General features: G+C 38.8%; 1 protein-coding gene across 3 annotated transcripts in view; it reads right to left on the bottom strand.

The window, feature by feature from the left end:
- Nucleotides 1-506: 506 nt before the first annotated feature.
- Nucleotides 507-21,899, bottom strand: part of neurl1b (neuralized E3 ubiquitin protein ligase 1B) — a 78,362-nt gene continuing 56,969 nt past the window's right edge. For all 3 annotated transcript variants that reach the window (XM_079630152.1, XM_079630154.1, XM_079630153.1), the window contains 3 exons: nt 13,399-14,091; nt 10,414-10,536; nt 507-1,875 (listed from right to left, as the gene is read on the bottom strand). In XM_079630152.1, coding sequence (XP_079486278.1) covers nt 1,634-1,875; nt 10,414-10,536; nt 13,399-14,091 — 1,058 coding nt within the window. In that variant the 3' untranslated portion in view covers nt 507-1,633. The remainder of the gene's footprint in view (nt 1,876-10,413; nt 10,537-13,398; nt 14,092-21,899) is intronic.

Raw genomic sequence — 21,899 nt, 5'->3', positions numbered from 1 at the left:
ATTTATTGGTCTGCTATTTCTTTGCACAGTAGCTAGGTGTCACGAGTGAGCAATAATGAATGAAGCTTCGAGTAATGAACCTTTTGGTGAAGCAATGGGCTGCGAGGTCTCAGTGGTTCAGGAAGCCTCATTTTGCCATCTCTATCCTGAAGGGCGAAAAGATTCTTCATCGGACGGGAGAGCTTGTTTCGGACAACGTTAGGCTATATGGGACGCGGCCAAAATGCTGAAAAACTGTCGAGGAACGTTGGTGAGTCAAATGAGAATGTATATAGGTCTCTCCACTCATGCTGATTGGATAGAAATGTTGATTACTGATTGTTGACAGCTGGTTGGAATGATGTGATAATTGGATCAATTATTTGAACGTGCTCCTCCCGAACTTTGTTTATAAAACATCATTTCTGTAGAGGAATGTATTTCTATAATGTATTTTTTTCTATGTCACTACAAACATTCAGTTTCTCATTGTAAGGAAAGCACATAATAATAATGGTGCATAACCATCAGAACTGGGGCCAGTTTTATTGACAATAATATTAAACTCATATTCAATCATAAATTGGTGTCAAGCATTGGCAGATTTTTCCATCTTACATTTAGTAGAAAACTTACAGTGATGATTTATGGATGGTAATATATGCTCAATTACATGAGTACTTGTATTTATGTAAAGAGTTTTACATCATTTCTTCCATCATCACGATTGGCATTGACTTCAACATGACTCTGGAGTATAATGTCCCCTGATGAACAAACAGCCGTGATACTCGTCGGATAAATCAATCACAGCATCTGCACATTTAAATGTATTTAAAAGGGAATTGATTGAAATTTCAGTCATTTTGACAGTATTCTTGCTTTTCTATCCGGCTTTTTTTACAGTCCAGAAACAAACAAACTGTAAAGAATAAACCTGTTGTTTAATGTTGTACTGTTCGTTGGACAAAATATGTCACGGTAAGAAGAACATTTTCCATGTCATAATTTCCAAACAAAACAAAGAAAACTTTTGAAAAAACTATATCTGACATTAAATACAATACCACATCACTCTATTATATAAACCAATGATTGTTGTTCTTAAGATGCAGTCGTCCAGGTCCACTAGTATTGTGGTGTGTGTTTTAATGCTGAGTTTACCTTTATACGTGCAGCATATCTTCAAACCCTTCAGCTGTCATAATGCAAACCTTTCTTCACTTTAACACAGCAATCAGAGTGTTAAACAATAGCATATCAATTCATATTTATAGCACTGTGTATTAATCACATACACATTAAAACATTCTTTCCTTTTTATCTTGAGGTCCCACTGAATTTACACCTATGCAATAAATCTCAGATATGATTGTCTAATCCATTAGCTGCTGCTTTAGGAACATTAAACACTGTTAAAGGCACTCGAAGTATCTGATCAGAATTGAGATTAGCCTTCGTTAATCCTCATAAACCATAAATCATCTTCAATAACATTTGGCTTCAGCTGATCTGCGTTTAAAACATGAGGTGAGAGAAATCAAGAGCTTAATGCTACACAAATCAAAGCTACATACACACATATATTAAATACAAGTTTAGTCCAGATATTCAACCACCGAGTTTTGCACTGATAGAAAACGTCCTAGTCCCTTCACGGCCGGTAGGTCTTTATGACGTCCTTGATGGGTCTCCGGCAGATGGGGCAGCACGCGTTGATCTGTCTCTTGAGCCTCAGTCCGCAGTCGTTGCACAGACACATGTGTCCACACGTGTAGATGACGGTGTCCACCTCCTGGTCGAAGCACACGGTGCACTCGCTGGTCTTGGTGCCCAGAGGAGCGTCCGACAGCGTCGGGGAGACGGGAGGACTGAGCGGAGAGCTGGGAGCCGTCACTGAAAAACAACACATTGTAAATCTGCTGCGCTGGGATAAAGCCTAACCATAGCACAAAACAGCACTTCTGGATGTTAAAGGTGCAGTGTGTAATGTTTAGCGGCAGCTAGTGGTGAGGGTTTGAATTGCACCCAACAGAAGTTATGGTGGCGGACAGGAAGTGATGTCGTCGTCTGAGACAGCAGAGAGTAGCCAGGTAAGCAATGAGGTTTATTTACAAAGATAAAATAAGAAATTACCTTTACTTGATTATTCAGGTGACAAATTATTGTAGTGACTTAATTATTAAAGTGACGAAATGTGTTTGTCCTTTAGGGCCACCGTAGAAACATGCACACGTTAATAATAATAATAATAATAATAATAATAATAATAAGTCATCACATTTATATAGCGCTTTTCTGGACACTCAAAGCGCTTTACATAGAAGGGGGGAATCTCCTCAACCACCACCAATGTGCAGCTCCACCTGATGATGCGACGGCAGCCATATTGCGCCAGAACGCCCACCACACACCAGCTTACTGGTGGAGAGGAGACAGAGATGAAGCCGATCAGTATATATATATGAGGATGATTAGGAGGCCATGATGGACAGAGGCCACTGGGCAAATTTGGCCAGGATGCCGGGGTTACACCCCTACTCTTTCGAAAGACATCCTGGGATTTGTAATGACCACAGAGAGTCAGGACCTTGGTTTAACATCTCATCTGAAGGACGGGGCTCTTTGTCAGTATAGTGTCCCCTTCGCTACACTGGGGCGTTAGGACCCGCACAGACCACAGGGTGAGCGCCCCCTGCTGGCCTCACTAACACCTCTTCCACCTGGTTTTCTCAGGAGTCTCCCATCCAAGTACTAACCAGGCTCAGCCCCGCTTAGCTTCAGTGGGCAACCAGTCTTGGGCTACAGGGTGATATGGCTGCTGATGTAAGGAGACCCGCGGTGTGTGTAGATAGAAATGCCTCATTCTAAGGTAATTTATACATAACGGTTCATTATGTAAGGTCTTTACACACAGCACTGAAAACATAGTTATGTATATGATATTGTATTTTTGTCAACAGATCCTCCTAAATGTTACACAATGCACCTTTAAAATAACAAATCATTTAAATAAAACTTTAGATATAGCACCACAGAGGCAGAATGAGGAGCTAGCGAGCATTAGACCAACTGCAACAATGAGTCAAGACATTTGGAGACGATTTTAAGCAAAATGGCTGAAAGCCCATAACTTGTTATGTGACATAATTGCTTATTGGTTTTGACCCAATAGGTGTCGTTAACAGCAAATTGATCTGGTGTGGTCAATGTTGGGTAACAATTACACACATAAAGTTTAGTGTCAATATGTTAAATCTTCCCGAGATACATCCTCATTTGCCAGCATGGTCTGAAGATGATCTGACTCGAATTTGGTGGAAATCGACAAACGGTTCGAAAAAGTAGGTTTTTAAAGAAGATCAAAATGTCTGATAGGAAGTTCGGCCGACTATAACAAATTTGGTTTCTCTGGTCTCGGCATGACCCAAGGAATCTATTAAGACCAGTTTTATTACAATAGACAAAATGAATCAAAAGTTATTATCATTATAAAAATGTCATTTATAATTTTCGACCACAAAGGGGCCAAGTCTCAACTGCAAGTCTCGAGACTTTTTGAGTAGCTTCAGGGAACGGTGCTGATGACATTTACCGAGTTTTGTAACGATATGCAAACGTAAAAAATTGCATTTTACAGCAAAATACAAAATGGCCAATGCCCAAAATGGCCGATATGGGAAAATTGGATATGCCATACCGAAACCAGTTTTGGCCAAAGCATTTAGAAGTTTTTTTTTCTTCATATCTCCTGACCACTAGGTGGCACTGTGTCGAGTCTGTGCAGATATCCTCAGGTTATGGTTGTCATAACACACACCAATGCTAAAGCGTTGAGGAGATAAAGCCTCACGTCCATCTTGGCGTGCTCTTTTCAAAATTCGCTTGCATAGTATTTGCGAACGGTTTGACTAATCAACTTGAAATCCATAATTTTTGTGGTCACGGTCAGAAGATAATCTGGTTCAAATTTTTGAAAAAAATCAGAGCAGTTATCTAGGAGGAGTTTGAAAAAGTAGTTTTTGAAACCAAAAAATATGTGTTTCATTTAGTTTCCAGCCCTTACGGTTATTAACATAAACAGGAGTGCAACTTTGGACAGTTGGTGGCGCTAGAGGGATTGAGTTAGAGACTACAAAATTGCTGTGGCTAATGTTCAGACTGTCCTCTATCTGTGTGCCAAATTTCACAACTTTTTACCATACGGTTCTATGGGCTGCCATAAACTCATTAGCGGAAGAAGAAGATGATGAACACTTACGATATAGGTAAATTAGAAAAAAAAATCAGGAATAAAATATTTAAAAATTACTAATAAAATAATATTTAAAAATCTTTTTGATTCTCTAAACTATGAACCAAACCGACCAGCTCTGAGATTCGAGAATAATAACATTGCAGTAGAAAGTGATTTGACTGTGTACCGGCACTTAAGATAATAAACAACAATCCCATACAATTGCAAATAAAGTAAACCTATAAAAAAAACACAATACAATATAAAACATTGATTTTTTTAGAAGCAAAAAATTATTAAAATCTTATTTGTATTTATTGTAAAATAAGTGTTTTGTAAAACATTTTATACACACACAAACAACTTGTTTTAAGATTGTAAGGTGACGGAGCCAATCACATCATTCGCAATGCATCGTGGGAGTTGAGCTCCTCTGGCACAAGCATTGCTTGATTGTTAGGGTGTTCTGCACAGTTGCTAGGGTATTGCTCTGTGGTTGCTAGGGTGTTCTGGCTTGTTCCCAGTTTACTCCTGGTATTTAGATGTGTTTTGGTCGATCGGATCACAAGTGAACGACTCTAAACACAGGAGTAAACAGGGTCTAAATGCATAAACATTATGGGAAGTACTCTAGCCAGACGAGATGTGAACTTTTGTAAAGTTTGGTTAGATCGAAAAATCTGAAGAAAAAAAACATATATTCACCCGCCCATAGACCCTCGAAGAAATCAGGACAGAAGTGTTTGCAAGTGGACGGATTAAAACACCAGGTGTAAACGGGAATGTCTCCGTCTACTTGTGATCCGATCCACCAAAACACATCTTACAGTTTTTCTCGATTGCTTAAACACTATAACCAGGCTTTTGAACTAAAATTTCAAAACTATAATGCCATTTATCAAAAAGCACACTCATTTCACTAAACTATAAACACAAATACCTTCATTTCTCATTGCCTACACCATGTGGTCATTTAGAAAGCACTAGTATTCAGTATTGTTCACTCAAGTCAGCACAGCTTCAGCTCAGTTAGCACACAATTCTCCAGGTGAAAACACTATAAGAGTCAAAATTGAACGCACATCAATCAGATCCTTCAATAAATAGATAAAAGGGCCCGAATCAGTTTATTGAGTTTTGGAACAATGGATCCAGAAAAACATGAAGGAAGAGGTCGAGGAAGGGTAAGGGCAAGAAGACAAGCAGTCTCGGATGAACTTCAAGCCACTTTAGGTGACCATGTCCTTGTCCATGGTATGACTATGAGGCAGGCTGGGCAACGAGTACAGCCAAAGTTGAGTCACTTCACCGTCGCCTCCATCATCAGAAGCTTCAGGGAGGTGTGCTGGCAAACAAAACTCTATCACTGAATAAGAGACAAACATTTCCAATTGTCTTTGATGAGGTTTATTTTCTTGCAAGAAAAGGCCAGCAGTCGTACAGTCACACATGTGTCTGCAGAGTGTGACAGTGAAGGGAGAGCATCATTCCTCCTTTATAGACTTGACTCCCAGAAAGTTATCTTTCTAGGCCAATGATGGTATTTCAACCATACGTGGAACATTTTTAGACTTGTTCATCATATTGTGTCCTTGAGTGGAGGCCCTCCTGTCACGACCAACACTCTTTACCATTCCAATACAATTCCATATTAGAATAAAGTTTGTGTGTGATATTTTACTGTCATATGATGCTCACACATATCTTACTGTAAGTAAATATAAAACATTTTTTTAGAGGAGGGAGTAAAAAAAGCAAGAAAGAGTAAAACAGGGAAAAAAAGGACAGGGGTATTCCTGGAGTATTACAGGAATGAATAAAAATGTGCCAATATATCCATTGGTTGTGTATTTTGTGTTCATCAGGTGAAAAGGTTTCTGAGGGGGGGCAACATTACTTACCAGTTTTGGAAATGTTGTTTTGAATGTATTACACCAGTGTGTAAGACTATGTTGTAGTGTGTGTGTTTGTGAGGGCTTGTGTGTGATGTCTGAGGGCAAAGTTTGTTTTTTCAGCAAGAGTGAATGCTTTTGAGTGTAGAGCTTCATTTTGACCTGAAAATAGGATGTTTGGGGAATTGGGTGAGACGTTATGGATTTGTGTTTACTGTTTTGAGAATATGAGGCATAGTTTCAAGAAATGTGTTTAAGCAATCGAGAAAAACTGTAATAGCAGGAGTAAACAGGGCCAATAGTTGAGCAATAGTTAAAGTGATTCTTGGCTCAGCAAACACCACTGATTTAATACCCCCTAACTGTTAAGTGATGTCTTAAGTTTTTATTGTCAAAATTTGCTTGTAAAACATGTTATGAAAACATTAAATGTTAGCAGTTAAAAACAAACCTCTACAGCTCTGTTTAAAGGATTAGTTCACTTTCAAAAAAATGTTGCTCATCATTTACTCACTCCGATATCATCCAAGATGTCCATGTCTTTCTTTCTTCAGTCAGAAAGAAATTAAAGGGACAATGTGTAGTTTTTTAAGTATTTTATTAACTAAAATGAATGTCTTTATTCATAAATATGTGACCGGTCATGGAAAGTAGGGACACAAGTCGGTTCTGGGGCATTTTGAGTTATTCACAGATTCTGAAAGTGTAGTCTCTAAGCTTTCCAACTACGTGTAACACATGGAAATTGTGGATAATATTTATGTGTAATATTTGGAGAAGTTGTGGCCATTTGAAGGTAGGCACTCAAAAAAGTTAAAAGTGGAGAAATCTGCCTCTAAAGATTGCAGTTCTCACCTCTCTGCTGCTGGGAGTGACAATAGGGCTCATTTACATCTCATTTAGATAAGCCATACCCCATGTAAAGCTGTAAAGCACAGGGGGAGCAAAAAGGTCAGGAAAATGTGCCATCAAAGAAAAAAAAACGTTTGCAAACAGGTAATATTTAAATAAATGTCTCTTAGCATCTACCAATAAAACTGTACTCTATTGATATCAGATAGAGCCGCTACAGCGCTGCATAATAAGTAGCCACGCTGTAGGGCAGGGCGATATGGACCAAGAGTCATATCCCGATATATTTAGGCTGAATATCGATATATGTTCAGATATAATGTTCAGTCAAAGTCAAAGCCAAATATGGACTTCACTGTATAAATTATACATTGATTCTAATTAAAGTTACTATTAAAGTATGTGTGTGATGTCCTCTGTGTTGTGTTGTTTTATTAACATTAAATGGATAGTTATCCCCAAATTTTTTATTGTCATCATTTACTCTCTCAAGTTGTTTTAAACCTGAATAAGTTTCTTTCTTCTGTTGAAGTTATTTGGAAGAATGTGCGTAACCAAACAGTTGATGTTCCCCAGTGACGTCTATATGTATTTCCTATGGTAGTCAATGGGCCAATACCCACATTCTTCAAAATATCTTATTTTGTGTTCAGCACAAGAAATAAATGAATACAGGTTTGGAACAACATTAGAGTGAGTAAAGAATGACAAAATGTTAATTTTGGGTGAACAATCTCGTTAAGGACAAGCGGCATCATGTTTACTATTAGGGCTACTGTCTCTTTAAGACCTGAAAGCGCGCGTCTAATATGTACGCATAATATGACAAGCAGATTTCTCTCGGTTTGCTTTCAGTTTAGACATAACCATCTTTCTTTATGTAAACCTTGAGTGTATTTGACAGTATTAGCTCAAAAAGACTCGAAAGATAACTTAGTCCAGTATCCAGGCGCTGTTAGACAGGCTTTTAGTGCATGCGCGCGTCGGCTGTTTGCGCTCAGATAAGCGGATGTTAGAACAGCGCATCAGCAGCGAATTACATGTTTAACCGGCAAGGCTTTAAAGCACATGCAAATAGTGAACTTTTGAGAACTGCAGTGTCCTGTTCCTCTGCGTAAACATTTAATGTGAGTATTTGTCGCGTTGTACACTGGGCTGTTGAGACGCAGGCTGCTTCAAAAGCACGCAGCAGCTTGTAGCAAGGATCGCAGCGAAAATTTGAACTATATCGATATATGCGATATGGTCTAATTCCATATCCCATTTAAAAATATATCAATATATTTTTTATATCGATATATCGCCCAGTCATAACACGCTGTTCCCTTGGAGGGCGGGGGCAATAACAAAAGAAACAAAAGCCGGCTTATCCAGTATGGAAATACACACAGACAGTGACACACCCCTACTGCGAGCTATAATCTCACAAAACAAGCCGATTTCAACCTAAAAATTTACGATTTTAAATATACCAATATTGATATCTAAAACATGGAGAGGCTTCTTCGTGATCTCAACTAACAGATTCTGCAAAAAAGCGAAAATCACCCATTTAAAAAAAAAAACAAATCTCATTTTGCTCGAAAGTTGTGCTGCCGACTTGTGTCCCTACTTTCCGTGACGGGTCACATATGTCCTCAATGGTGTACAATAACCTCTCCCAATTATCCGACTTATCCTCGTACGCAAATAATTTCTTATCTGTATTTACATGGGACGGGTAACTCCACAGAGACGTCCATGTCGTTCCTCCATCTTGAAAAACTATAATAGCAGAGAGGGACAAAAAGCACTCGGCTACCTCAACGCGTTTCCAGTTTCCACAAGCGTGTTCGTCCAGAGCCGGCGTCACGTGACTGACACTGAAGCGGACGAGGAGAGAGTAATGCGAGTCACTGTCCAGGTACATCTGAAAGGTTGCACTGCACAGTACTTCATAATTCAGGATCATACTTATGCCGAGCCACAGGAGAAATGCCAAAATTTGAATTTAAAAGGAAACGTGACCGGCGAATTCAAAAAACGCGGGTAAATAACGGGATAGCTTTACACAGGTGGAGAGAGCTGATGAAGGAGAAAGACTGAAGTTTCCAGCTTTCTTCTCGACGGGTAAGTCAATGTTACGGTCTAAATTACACGCTATTTTTTCATTGCTTGGTTGTGTAGTTCATTATATAGTAACAGTAGAGCATGTAACGTATAGTTAAACTGGACGAAGGGCTATTGTTGTCAGAGCTTCTTGGCACATAACGGATACCGTAGTTGCAACACGCGTTTGAAAAAGCGAGACGCTAGAGAGCACTATTCGTCTGAATGCAAAATACAACTTCACCACTAGATAGGAGTAATTCCTACACACTGTCCCTTTAAGGTTTTTGAGGAAAACACTCCAGGTCTTTTCTACACAGAATGGACTTCAATGGCAACCATCTATCCCAATGTTCAAAATAAGGTTCAAATGCCCGTCTCAATGCAGCTTAAAAATTCGACACGATCCCAGTCGAGAAATAAGGGTCTTATCCAGCGAAAGCATTGGTCACTTTCTAATTTTTTTTATTTATTTATATACTTTTTAACCACCAATGTTCGCCTTGTGCTGATCTGCGATGCGCCACGCATTACGTCATCATGTTGGAAAGGTCACGTTCACGTCATCTATAAGTTATTTGTCTGTGTACTCCGGTTCAAAAGAGTGGGGAAGGGAGAAAAACTCCGTCTCATTTTCTCCTCCAACTTCAAAATCGTCCGACAATTTTTTTTTTTTTATTAAAAAAAAATTGTGACCTTTCCAACGTGGCGCGACGCAGACCAGCACAAGACGAACTATTGTGGTTAAAAAGTATATACATTGTCATTTTTTTTTTTTGGAAAAAAATGGATAAGACTCTTATTTCTCGACTGGGATCGTGTCGAGACTTTGGAGCTGCATTGAGACGGACATTTGATCCTGCTTTTGAACATTGGGATAGATGGTTGCCATTGAAGTTCATTCTGTGTAGAAAAATCCTGGAATGTTTTCCTTAAAAACCTAAATTCCTTTTCGAATGAAGAAAGAAAGACATGGATATCTTGAATGACATCGGGGTGAGTGAATTATCAGCAAAAAATAGTTTTGAAAGTGAACTAATCCTTTAAGTCACGATGAAAAGGAAGTGGCAGCAGATCTTTTATTCCGTATTGTGACATGCAGTTAAGTGTAAGAGAAAAAAAAAAAAAAATGTAGGGCGGGACTTGGTTCTGTGTGTCGGCTGACGCTACACCGGAAGATCCAGCTGTGACATTTCAGTTAAACATTAAAAATGAAACATGCACGGATGAATCATTTACTATAAGATCAGTAACATGCGTTTAGAAGCAGGGTGCATGTTCATGTCATGCCGACTCTCATCAGTCATGATGATATTAGCACCTCGTCCAGCGGTTCAGAAGTGCATGTGAGCTGCTGAGACTCACCCAGAGACGACTCAGACGCTGATGAGGATCTGTTCACACTGAAAGCCAGATCCGAGTCGCTGTCGTCAGGCGTTGATCCCTGAGACACTGACGGGGAGGTGGGGGGGCTGGCCTGAACCGTTCCTTACGGACAGAAACAACAACATTCACCACATCGACCTCATCTTTATCATAACCACCAACAAATCTCCTTCAGCTGACTTCAACACAATATTAAAGAATGTGTATAGATGAACTATATTACATGCATGTTAGACTTGATTTTATTACAGTTTGGGTCCTGCTGGCTAGTTGGTCAGTACAGTACTAAAATACTAGGGCTGTCCGTTAAACGCGTTATTAACGGCGTTAACGCAAACCCATTTTAACGGCGTTAACGCGAGTTAACTATGACATTAATGTGATTAATCGCGAGTTAACTATGACATTAATGTGATTAATCGCGAGTTAACTATGACATTAATGCGATTAATCGCGAGTTAACTATGACATTAATGCGATTAATCGCGAGTTAACTATGACATTAATGTGATTAATCGCGAGTTAACTATGACATTAATGCGATTAATCGCGAGTTAACTATGACATTAATGTGATTAATCGCGAGTTAACTATGACATTAATGTGATTAATCGCGAGTTAACTATGACATTAATGCGATTAATCGTGAGTTAACTATGACATTAATGTGATTAATCGCGAGTTAACTACGACATTAATGTGATTAATCGCGAGTTAACTATGACATTAATGTGATTAATCGCGAGTTAACTATGGCATTAATGTGATTAATCGCGAGTTAACTATGACATTAATGCGATTAATCGTGAGTTAACTATGACATTAATGTGATTAATCGCGAGTTAACTATGACATTCATGCGATTAATCGCGAGTTAACTATGACATTAATGTGATTAATCGCGAGTTAACTATGACATTCATGTGATTAATCGCGAGTTCATATTTTTATCGTTTGACAGCCCTATAAAATACACAATAATATCAGCTATGACATGATCACATGTTCAAATACTGTGTTAGCATAGCACTGCATAGCATTCTTATTATGGTCCCAAAGAAAACCAATAATCAAATGTTCATCATAATGTAATAACTTGTTCCACCACTGAAATTACTTGTATATTTGTGATATGAAATGCAATATACAGTTGTAATCATGATTCAATTAATAATTTTCAGTCATTAAAAGCTGAATTTGGGGAAACTATTCAAAACATTTGTTGCGTTGAGCGATTTCAATGACTTTAGTTTGATTTGATCATGCAAACACCTGAAAGCCTGTACATTCTGCCAATAAACCTGATTTGCAATGTGTGTTGAATAATTTCGATTACAACTGTAGCATGGCCTCTTGTTCCTCATGACTAAAATTAGAGTTGGCAGCATATTTCATATTCCATTCCAGGGAGGAATCTCACGTTCTCTTTTCAATACAGTAATATTAAGACATTAATGTGTGTACATCAATGCAATTGTCCCATGGTGCGAGTTGTATCTCCCACACATGTCAGGACTGCATGCTCATCGTCTGATCTAATCATGCGGACTGAAGTGAGTGGAACAGAAAACAGTTTTCCACTGCGTTTTCCCTCCTTTCTTCAGAAAGCCATGCTGTTCTGAATCATTTCATTTGACACGAGGGAATTATTTTGGAGCACGGGTAAAGGAAGAGCGTCATCCTGAAATAAAGTCAACTTTTGGACCCGTTTGAGTGTATTAGTTACGGGACGAGGAACCCTGGGAGTGTGATCTCTTCTTCCAGCAGTAAAGCAGATGTACAGCATGTTATTAACACATGCAAACATGATCCATCACTGAATCACTTCAGCTGGACTAGCACACTATTTTCTTCTAGATCTGCTGTACAGCAGAAACACACTTTGTTGCATTATTTTCCTGTTATCTCTGTAAAGCTGTATTGTAAAAAGCGCTATATAAATAAATCTGACATAATTATGATGCTTCCATTTGTGTTATTTCATCATTTTGATGACTATTATTCTAGAAAGAAACCTAGAATCTAGATCGAGAAATTCTAGAAAGAAGAACAGAATGAATGGATATTTTAAACGTCTGACTGGTAGTGTGATAAACTATACATACAGTCAAACCAAAATGTATTCAGACTCCATCAACATTTCTCACATTATCAGTTTATTCGCTATAGTTTAGAAAACGGTGATTAAATCTGAGCAGAACTCATAACAGTTGATATTTGACAGGTTTTGTCCGTCCTTCTGTTAGACTGTCTCACACATGAATTATGCTGAATATCTGTCAGCTGGTAAATTTAACTACACAATTAGATAATACCAGTTTAGCTCAACCAGTGACCAAGCAATGCTTCATTGTGTTCAGTGTGTGTGTGAAAAGAGCATTAGCAGTTAAAGAAGAAACACTTCAGCAGAACATGATCAGCTCAAAGTGTCCCAATCATTTTTGGTCCCAAATTTTTATACATTTTACTGGTGTGAAGAGTTTTTGGGTATAATACGTCACAGTTTACTTTATACTCTCCTCACTTACATAAATGAACTATAGTGTCCAGCACACACTAGTAAAAAAATATTCAAAAATTATATCGGTATCACTTTAAAGGTTCATTAGTTAACATTAATTCATGTATTAACTAACATGAACTAACAATGAGTAATACATTTGTTACAGTATTTATTAATCTTTGTTAATGATAGTTATTAAACATACAGAAGTTCATTGTTAGTTCACAGCGCATTAACTAATGTTAACAAACACAACCTTTGATTTAATAACATAGTAAATGTTGAAATTAATAAGATTAATAAATGCTGAAGAAGTATTGTTCATTCTTAGGTCATGTTAACTAACGAACCTTATTGTAAAGTGTTACCATTATATCTGTTACCATTATATCTGGTGTCTGAATAATTTGTGGTTTGACTGTCTCATGTGATCATTTCTATTTCTTATAAATCAATCCTACCTAATATCCTGAGTCGGTTCACGGCCCCGTGGAGCGTGAAGAAGGCCCACAGAACCTGAGAGGAGTCGACGCACAGGAGCCGAGCGCTCGGCCCGCCGTTGACCCCGTGATGCACCTCTCCGTTGGGCATGAAGGTGAAGCTGAGCACGTCTCCGGCCGCCGGCACCGGGAACCCCCTGTACACCACCCAATACTCCTTACGGTCCAGAAGCACCTCCGGGTCGGCCGGCAGGTCCCCAGCGCTGAGGCTGCCAGGGTCACAAGAGGTCATGCCAAACAGAAGAGCCCCAAAGTACGGCAAACCCAAATGGCCCACCTCGACGTAAAGAGTCTCGCCCACCCGAACGGGCCGGTCGCTGAACATCAGAGTCCGGCTGCTGTCCAGAAAGTGTGTGCACGCGACAGTGCGGTCGTTGGAGAGCACCACGTCGGGCCCTCGCACCGGGTGGAAGTGCAGGTGTGTGTCGAGCGGGCCGCGGGCCGGCCTGTGGGCGGAGGACGAGTGCGTGGAGGCGGGGATCAGCGTGCTGCAGCTGCTCAGGTGGAGCGTGGCGATCTTTGCGGCCGCCGCCTGGTTGGTCTCCAGCTGGTTGTTGCTGTAGTTGGCCGAGTCGTGGTTGCTCTGGGGGAGATAGGCACTGAGTCGGGCGGCGCTCAGGCAGCTGGAGCCCACGCTCTCTGCAAACGTGCTCTCTGAGGACGGAGGACACACCAGTGAGTCGCCACAGTATACCGCACCGCAAAAATGCATCAATATGTATTTACATGGATCGTGACGATATGTATTGTGGATAGTTCACCCAAAAAAAGTACTGTGTGAGAAAAAGTTCAGTTTTAGTGTCAGTACTACATTAAACTAAAATTTATAAATGCATAATGTTATAGCCGTCCTTCTGTTAGACTGTCTCAACATGAATTATGCTGAATATCTGTCAGCTGGTAAATTTAACTACACAATTAGATAACACCAGTTTAGCTCAACCAGTGACCAAGCAATGCTTCATTGTGTTCAGTGTGTGTGTGAAAAGAGCATTAGCAGTTAAAGAAGAAACTGTTCAGCAGAACATGATCAGCTCAAAGTGTCAATAATTTCTGGTCCCAAATTTTATATAATGTCACTGGTAGTCTCTGTATGAAGAGTTTATGGGTATAATATGTCACAGTTTACTTTATTTTGCTCTCCTCACTTACATTACAAATGATAGAATGTATGGGTGTAACAATAATTATATCGCAATGCAAAAATACATCAATATGTATCATGGATTGTGACAATATGTATTGTGGATAGTTTTGTGTCAGTACAACATTAAACTAGTATATATAATGTTAAATATAATGTATAATAATGCAATAAGGGAATATGTGTGTGTCCTGATAATGCCAGATGTCTGATGTTACCAGTAAAAAGTGTCCGACATTATTTTAAGTTGATCTAGTCAGTGACAGTGAAGCATATTCACGCGTGCGCTCTGAGAAGGCAGATCAGTGAGTCGGTACACACGAGAGCAAGTGAAGCCACTTCATGTTTCTGCTCAGATAAAGCAGTGCATATGAAGCGCCTTTACACTGTCCTCAACTTGCAGATGTGATAGAGTCGTGACGTCAAACCCCGGAAGAATAATCTAATCACCTCTGGCTCCCTCCAGATTTTCCTAGGGTTTTTTTAATGCTTTTTTTTATTTTATGAGGGGGATTTTTGAGTGAAATAAGGTCTGTGGTAAATGTAAGTCGATGATACTTGGACGTTTTGTTATACAATGTAGACTACACACAACCGTGCTTGACATTAACACCCAAAAACACGCCAAATGTGTGTGTATTTCACCATTGGCGTGTAACAGTCACTCTACTACACACTTTGGCCGGTTGAATTATATATATTTTTCAATAGTAGTCTTTTAAAAAGGCTTCTGAAATAATAAACTAAGTGCAATGTAGTGTTGTCAAGAAATATAGATTTACCGAAATATCAGAAACGCTTCAATACTAATTTTCCACAGAATATCCCAGCGTCTCTCTCTCTCTTTCTCTCTCCCTCTCTCTCCCTCTCTCTCTCTCCCTCTCTCTCTCTCTCTGAGTGCGTGTTGGGAGTGAGGAGGGTGCGTGTGTGAGAGCGTGGTTCTATCGTACGCTGTTCTTTATATTTTTTGTGTGTTTTTTCTTTTCTATTTCTTGATATTTATAATTTATTGTTTGTAAAGATTAATTTAGGGTTCTAGTAAGTAGGCCTAGTGTGCCGTGCTTTGCACGGTTCACCTGGCGTTAGGTATGGCGTCCACAGGTGGAAGGACGCCATTATCCCTCCGCCATGGTTTCAGGTGCGTGCCAGAAGCGAGTGCTACAGTGGAGGATGTTTTGATAGCAGTTGGTGAGCAGTTAGGCTATGAAAATATCGTCTCGGCTTCGAGAATGAATAAAGCCGTAGTTGTTTTTTTAAAAACAGAAGCATTGATCAACAAGGTTATTGAGAACGGTTTGTGGGTGAAAGAAATGTTCGTTAGTACCACTCCGCTGTTTGCTCCGGCTACGAAAGTGATAATTTCAAACGTCCCTCCGTTCATTGAGAATGAGGTCATTGTCAGAGAACTCGCAAGATTCGGAAAAGTGGTGAGCGAGGTCAAAACGGTTCCCTTAGGATGCAAAAATCCTGCGCTTAAACATGTCATGTCTTTTAGGAGACACGTGTTCGTTTTTTTGAATTCTCCGGATAAATTACTGGACGTATCGTTTAGAGTGAAAGATGGCGATAGTTCGTATCTGATATTTGCAAGTACGGAGAGTTTGCGATGTTTTGAATGTGGAGAGTTCGGACATAAGAGACTCTCGTGCCCTCAAAAGAAAACTTCGGCAGAAGCAAAGATTAGTGGTGAGACGGATGTATCAACGGTGCGCAAAGATGTGGAGTTAAAACAGAAAGCAGGAGGGGAAACGTCAGGTTTGGACGAAGCTCCGGTGGCGAGTAAGGACAATGGAATGGAGGTGAGTGAGAGCGTTGTGAGTAACTTAAACCATGTTGATAATGAAAAGCCGAGTTGTAGCAATGTAAATGGTACTGCAACCGTTGTAGAAGAGCATCTTGTAGTTGATCATGATCATGGCCTACGCGTCAGTGGTGTGCAGTGTGAAAGCATCGGGGAAGATGATGATGATGCTTCTGATATCATGACGCAGAGTCAGGATGACGAGAGCTTGTCGGATTTGTCAGATCTCTATAAAGCTAAAGATGATTTGTATTCTGTAGAACAGATAAATTCTTTTTTGGACGAGACTAAAGGGAGAAGGGTAGATATAGGAGATTTTTTCCCTGATAAGGAAAAGTTCGTCGCGTCTGTAGTGTGGGTACGTAAGACGTACAACCATACGGTGCTATCACAACAGAAACGGTACAGACTTAAGAAGTATGTAACGATGATAAGACAGGATAAAAGGAATGAGGAGGAAAGAAGGTCTCGAGGAAAAGCTAAATGAACACTATGGCTTGTATATATCTGTGTGTTTTTTCCCTTTTCCTCTGCTGTTCTCTCTACCCTTTCTATCTGATGGAGTCTCTAGGTTCTCTGAATGTGAATGGTCTGAGAGATAAGAAAAAGCAGGCTTTAGTTTCAGAGTATTTTAATATTAAGAATATTGCAGTAGGTTTTCTTCAAGAAACCCATAGTAATATAAGTAATGAGTCTGAATGGGGATTGTGGTGGAAGGGAGAATATGTTTTAAGTCATGGCTGTAACGTTAGTGCAGGAGTTGCGATCATGTTTAATCCTACTTTAAAAGCAAACATCCTGTCTTCATATGACATAGAACCTGGAAGATTGCTTTTAGTTAGAGCTGAAATAAATAATTTCCATTTTCTTTTTGTTAATATGTATGCCCCTAATGATGGAACAGAAAGAGTTCTTTTATTTGAGAAATTGGGTCGTGTTTTAAAAGCTCTTAATTCAGGAGATATAATTATAATGGCAGGAGACTGGAATTGCACTTTGAATTTCAATATAGATAGAAATGCTGAAGAACCTCACCATAAATCAGCACTTGCTTTATCTGATGTGGTTAAAAGTCTAAATCTGGAAGATATTTGGAGGATAAAAAATCCATTGCTTAAACAATACACTTGGCTAAAAGTTACAGATGGTAGAGTTCATGCTGCCAGACTGGATAGATTTTATATTACAAGTGATTCAAGAAACAGAGTGGGTAATGTTAATATAATTCCAAATATCATTTCAGATCACAAAATGATAACAATGGATTTTGTTCTTTTAAATGAAAGTAAAAGAAGTCTGTATTGGTATTTTAATAATAAGCTGTTGCAAGACAATGTTTTTTGTGCACATTTTAAGTTGTTTTGGGAAACATGGCAAATGCAAAAAGGAAATTATGATGATATTAAACAATGGTGGGACATTGGAAAAGTGCAAATTAGAGTTTTCTGTCAGCAATATTCTTCATATTCAAAAATGACAGTAAAGACCAGGATACAAGACTTGGAAAATGAGATCTCTGATATTGAAGAGAAAATGGTGGCAAGGAGTGGACTGCTTTTGGAGACTGCTCTTTCAGAGAAAAAGCTTCAGTTGAATTCCTTATTGAATGACAGAGTGAAATCTGCCCTTGTCAGGGCACGTTTTATCCAAACTAAAGACATTGATGGACCCACAAAATTCTTTTTCAATTTAGAACGAAAGACTAATCAAAGAAATTTGATGGTGGGTTTAAAAAATGATGAAGGTGTTGTTACCTATGACTCTTATCAAATGAGAAAAATTGCTGTTGATTTTTACACTGACTTATACACAGCCACTGTCACAGATCCTGAATGTAAAGAAGAATTATTTTCATGTCTCAAGAAGTTGATGCCTGAGCAGCAGGAAGTTATTGATTTACCAATTACTTTTCAAGAAGTGACAAAAGCTGTAAAAGATCTTGCATCAGAGAAGGCTCCTGGTCTAGATGGTCTTCCATCTGAATTTTATAAATGTTTCTGGCATGTGATTGGAAAGGATTATTTTGAAATGCTTTTAAATTCAATACAGACTGGGTCTTTACCTAAGAGTTGTAATAGAGCAGTGTTGTCATTGTTACCGAAGAAAGGTGATTTGTACTCTTTGAAGAATTGGCGACCTGTTGCATTAATGTGTATGGATTATAAGATTTTTTCAAAATGTATTGCCAGTAGACTAAATAATTATATGAGTGTATTAATCATGAAAGAACAATCATATTGTGTAATGGGGCGATGTATTAGAGACAATTTATTTTTAATAAGAGATATAATAGATTATGCAATGTATAATGATAATGATTTAGGGTTGATATCTCTTGATCAAGAAAAAGCGTTCGATAGAGTGGACCACACTTACTTGTTTGATCTACTGAAGGCTTTTGGTTTTGGTGATGGTTTTATTTCATGGGTTAATTTATTGTACAATGAAGCTGAATGTATGGTCAAAATAGCTGGCGGTTTAAGTGTTCCTATTAAAGTACAAAGGGGAATAAGGCAAGGATGTCCTCTTTCAGGACAACTGTATAGCCTTGCAATTGAACCCCTATTGTGCAAATTAAGAGAGCAGTTGACTGGGTTGCATGTTGAGGGGCCAAGCTTTTCAAATGATGTGAAATTATCCGCCTATGCCGATGATGTAACCGTAATAATTAGGAACAATAATGATATTAAAGTAGTTTTAGAAAACCTTAAATGTTATGGAAGAGCATCATCAGCGAAAGTAAATTGGACGAAAAGTGAGGCGTTATGGTGTGGCTCAGAGAGGGCAAATGTCCCACAGCTGCCTAATAATGTAAAATGGAAAAGAGATGGATTCAAGTTTTTAGGAGTGTTTTTAGGTTCCGAGATGTATAAGGGGAAAAACTGGGAAGGACTACTGGAAAAAGTATGTCTCCGGTTATCTAAATGGAAATGGCTAATTCCCCAGCTGTCCTATAGGGGAAGGGTCTTAATAGTCAATAATCTTGTTGCTTCCTCGTTGTGGCATAAAATGGCTGTATTGGACCCCCCTGTAGCTCTCATTAAGGACATTCAGAGATGCCTTGTTGACTTCTTTTGGACAGGTCAGCATTGGTTGAAACCTGCTGTACTTTACCTGCCTCTTCATGAAGGAGGGCAAGGTCTCGTTGACATAGCATGTAGGATTGCTGCTTTTAGGCTACAAGCTGCCCAGAGACTTTTGTATGGGAAAGATGTCAGTTGGGCTGATGTGGCTTGTGGTCTCTTGAGGAGAGGAGGACGACTGGGACTAGACCGCCAATTGTTTTTAATGAATTTGAAGGATGTGGCACTAGTTGAATTAGCTCCTTTTTATAAGACTGTTCTAAAATCCTGGAATGTCTTAAGAATTGTTCGAGAACAGGGAATTGTAAGTGGATCATGGATTAAAGAGGAACCTCTTCTTTACAATCCTGCAATACCTGTGAAAATCCTGAACTCTCATTCACTGCAGGCTGCTATGGTGAAAGCCCAGTTCATAAAAGTCTCTCATCTTTGGAGTAAGACTGATTGGTTGTCTTCACGGGACATTGCAGCAAAGCTTGGCATTAAATCACTCCGTATAGCAGAAAAAATAAAGACTGAATTTTTATCTGTAATTCCATCAACGTTTACAGAGTTGTTGAAGGAGGAGGAAAAACAACAGCAATGTATTAATAAGATGGTTGAATTTCCAAATCTAGGAGTAAGGGCAGCTGTGGAGACATGGCCGGAGGATGAAGGAAAGTTATTAAGTTTTAAAACTCCAGAACTTAATTTGTTCTGTGACACTGGAAAGCGAGCACTGTATCATACTTGTGTAAAAGTGATGCATTTTGAATCATTAAAATCTGTTTCAGACTCTAAATGGCAAGAAGTAGAGGGATTTGATATATCCCCTAAAGGTAGCTGGAGGACTTTATACAAACGTCCTATTGATAAGAGAACTGGGGACCTCCAATGGCGGATAATACATGGAGTGATAACTACCAATAGACATAGGGCACATATTGATCCTACAGTAAAGGATGAGTGCCCTTTTTGTTTTGAGTCTGAAGATGTGCATCACTTATTCTTGCATTGTGAAAGATTAAAGCCAATGTTTTTATTGTTGGAAGAATGGAGTAAAAATTTGAATCATGAATTTACGTTAAAAGGTTTTATTTATGGGCCTAAGTATAAGTATCAAAATAGAAAAAGAGATGTGTTAATTAATTTTTTATATGGTCAAGCAAAGTTAGCTGTGTGGCTAACAAGAAAAGTGAAGTTGAACGGGGGTGTTTCCACTGATGTTAATATGACTTTAAGAGGTCTAATATCTGCCCGGCTTACTGTTGAGTTTACATATTATAAAATGGTTGAAGATCTTGATGCTTTCAATCTTACTTGGGCTCTGAATGATGTTCTATGTAATTCAAAAGAAGGTATTTTACAAATTAATGTATGAGGGTTTTTCTGTGTATGTAATGTTTTTTTGTTTTTGTTTTGTTGTTGTTGTTTTTTAATGTATTTTACATGTGTACCCATGTGTTTTGTATATTAATATATTTTAATTAGCCTAAGTGGCAAGAAAATGTTAAATTAAAGAAAGACTAAAAGTCAAAGTCTCTCTCTCTCTCTCTCTCTCTCTCTCTCTCTCTCTCTCTCTCTCTCTCTCTCTCTCTCTCTCTCTCTCTCTCTCTCTCTCTCTCCGACACACAAACCCGCCTCTCCTCTCTCACTCCATTAATTTGCTCCTGGTGAATATTGTTGCTGTTAGAGGGCTTGAATCTCAGCGTGGGATTGTGTGTGTTGAGCATAATTTTATATTTATTAATTGCTCAAACACAAAGTGCGCCACATAAAGCCTCTCAGGACTAAATTGAGCTCTTTTGCGCTGCTTATTGCCTTTAAACACTGAAATACACACAACATAATGTCAAAATACCAGTCTTGGCGAGTATTCACATAAACACAGTCAGTTCTGTTTTAAGTGAATGTAAACAGTTGAGAAAGAAAACACATGTGTATCAGTGGATCTGTGCATCAGGTCTTAAAGTGACAGCAGCCTAATATTCCTGCTGGAAAATTATGAGATAATATTAAAAATATCTATATTGCAGTTTTTCCCATGGTATCAATGTCAAAATTATGGCCAGTGAAAATGCTGAGTAGAAAAACACTTGCCACAGCGGCTGGTGAGCAAAAAAGCTAAGTTCATGACAGTCAGGTGACACTCAGAAACCGCTTTAAAGGAGGTCCTTGTGTTCAGCTGCACACACACACACACACACACACACACACACACACACACACACATATCGAAACTGTGAATTTTGAAGCCGTTATGGTAATTTTAAGAAACATGTTTCTAATAAGTAACTAGATCAGAGCGTTTGGGGAGTGAGTGTGTGTATTTTTACGTTGTAGAACAAAATGTTCAAGTATCATCAGCTTATGTTTACCACAAACCTTGTTTTACTCATAAACTGAAGAAAAAACCCCATAATAAAACACCATAGGACAATCTGAATTACTCTTC

This window comes from Phoxinus phoxinus (assembly GCF_949152265.1).
Source record: "Phoxinus phoxinus genome assembly, chromosome: 12".
In the NCBI taxonomy this organism is placed as follows: domain Eukaryota; kingdom Metazoa; phylum Chordata; class Actinopteri; order Cypriniformes; family Leuciscidae; genus Phoxinus; species Phoxinus phoxinus.
The sequence above is the reverse complement of the archived record's forward strand: the minus strand, read 5'-3'. Positions and strand labels throughout refer to the sequence as shown.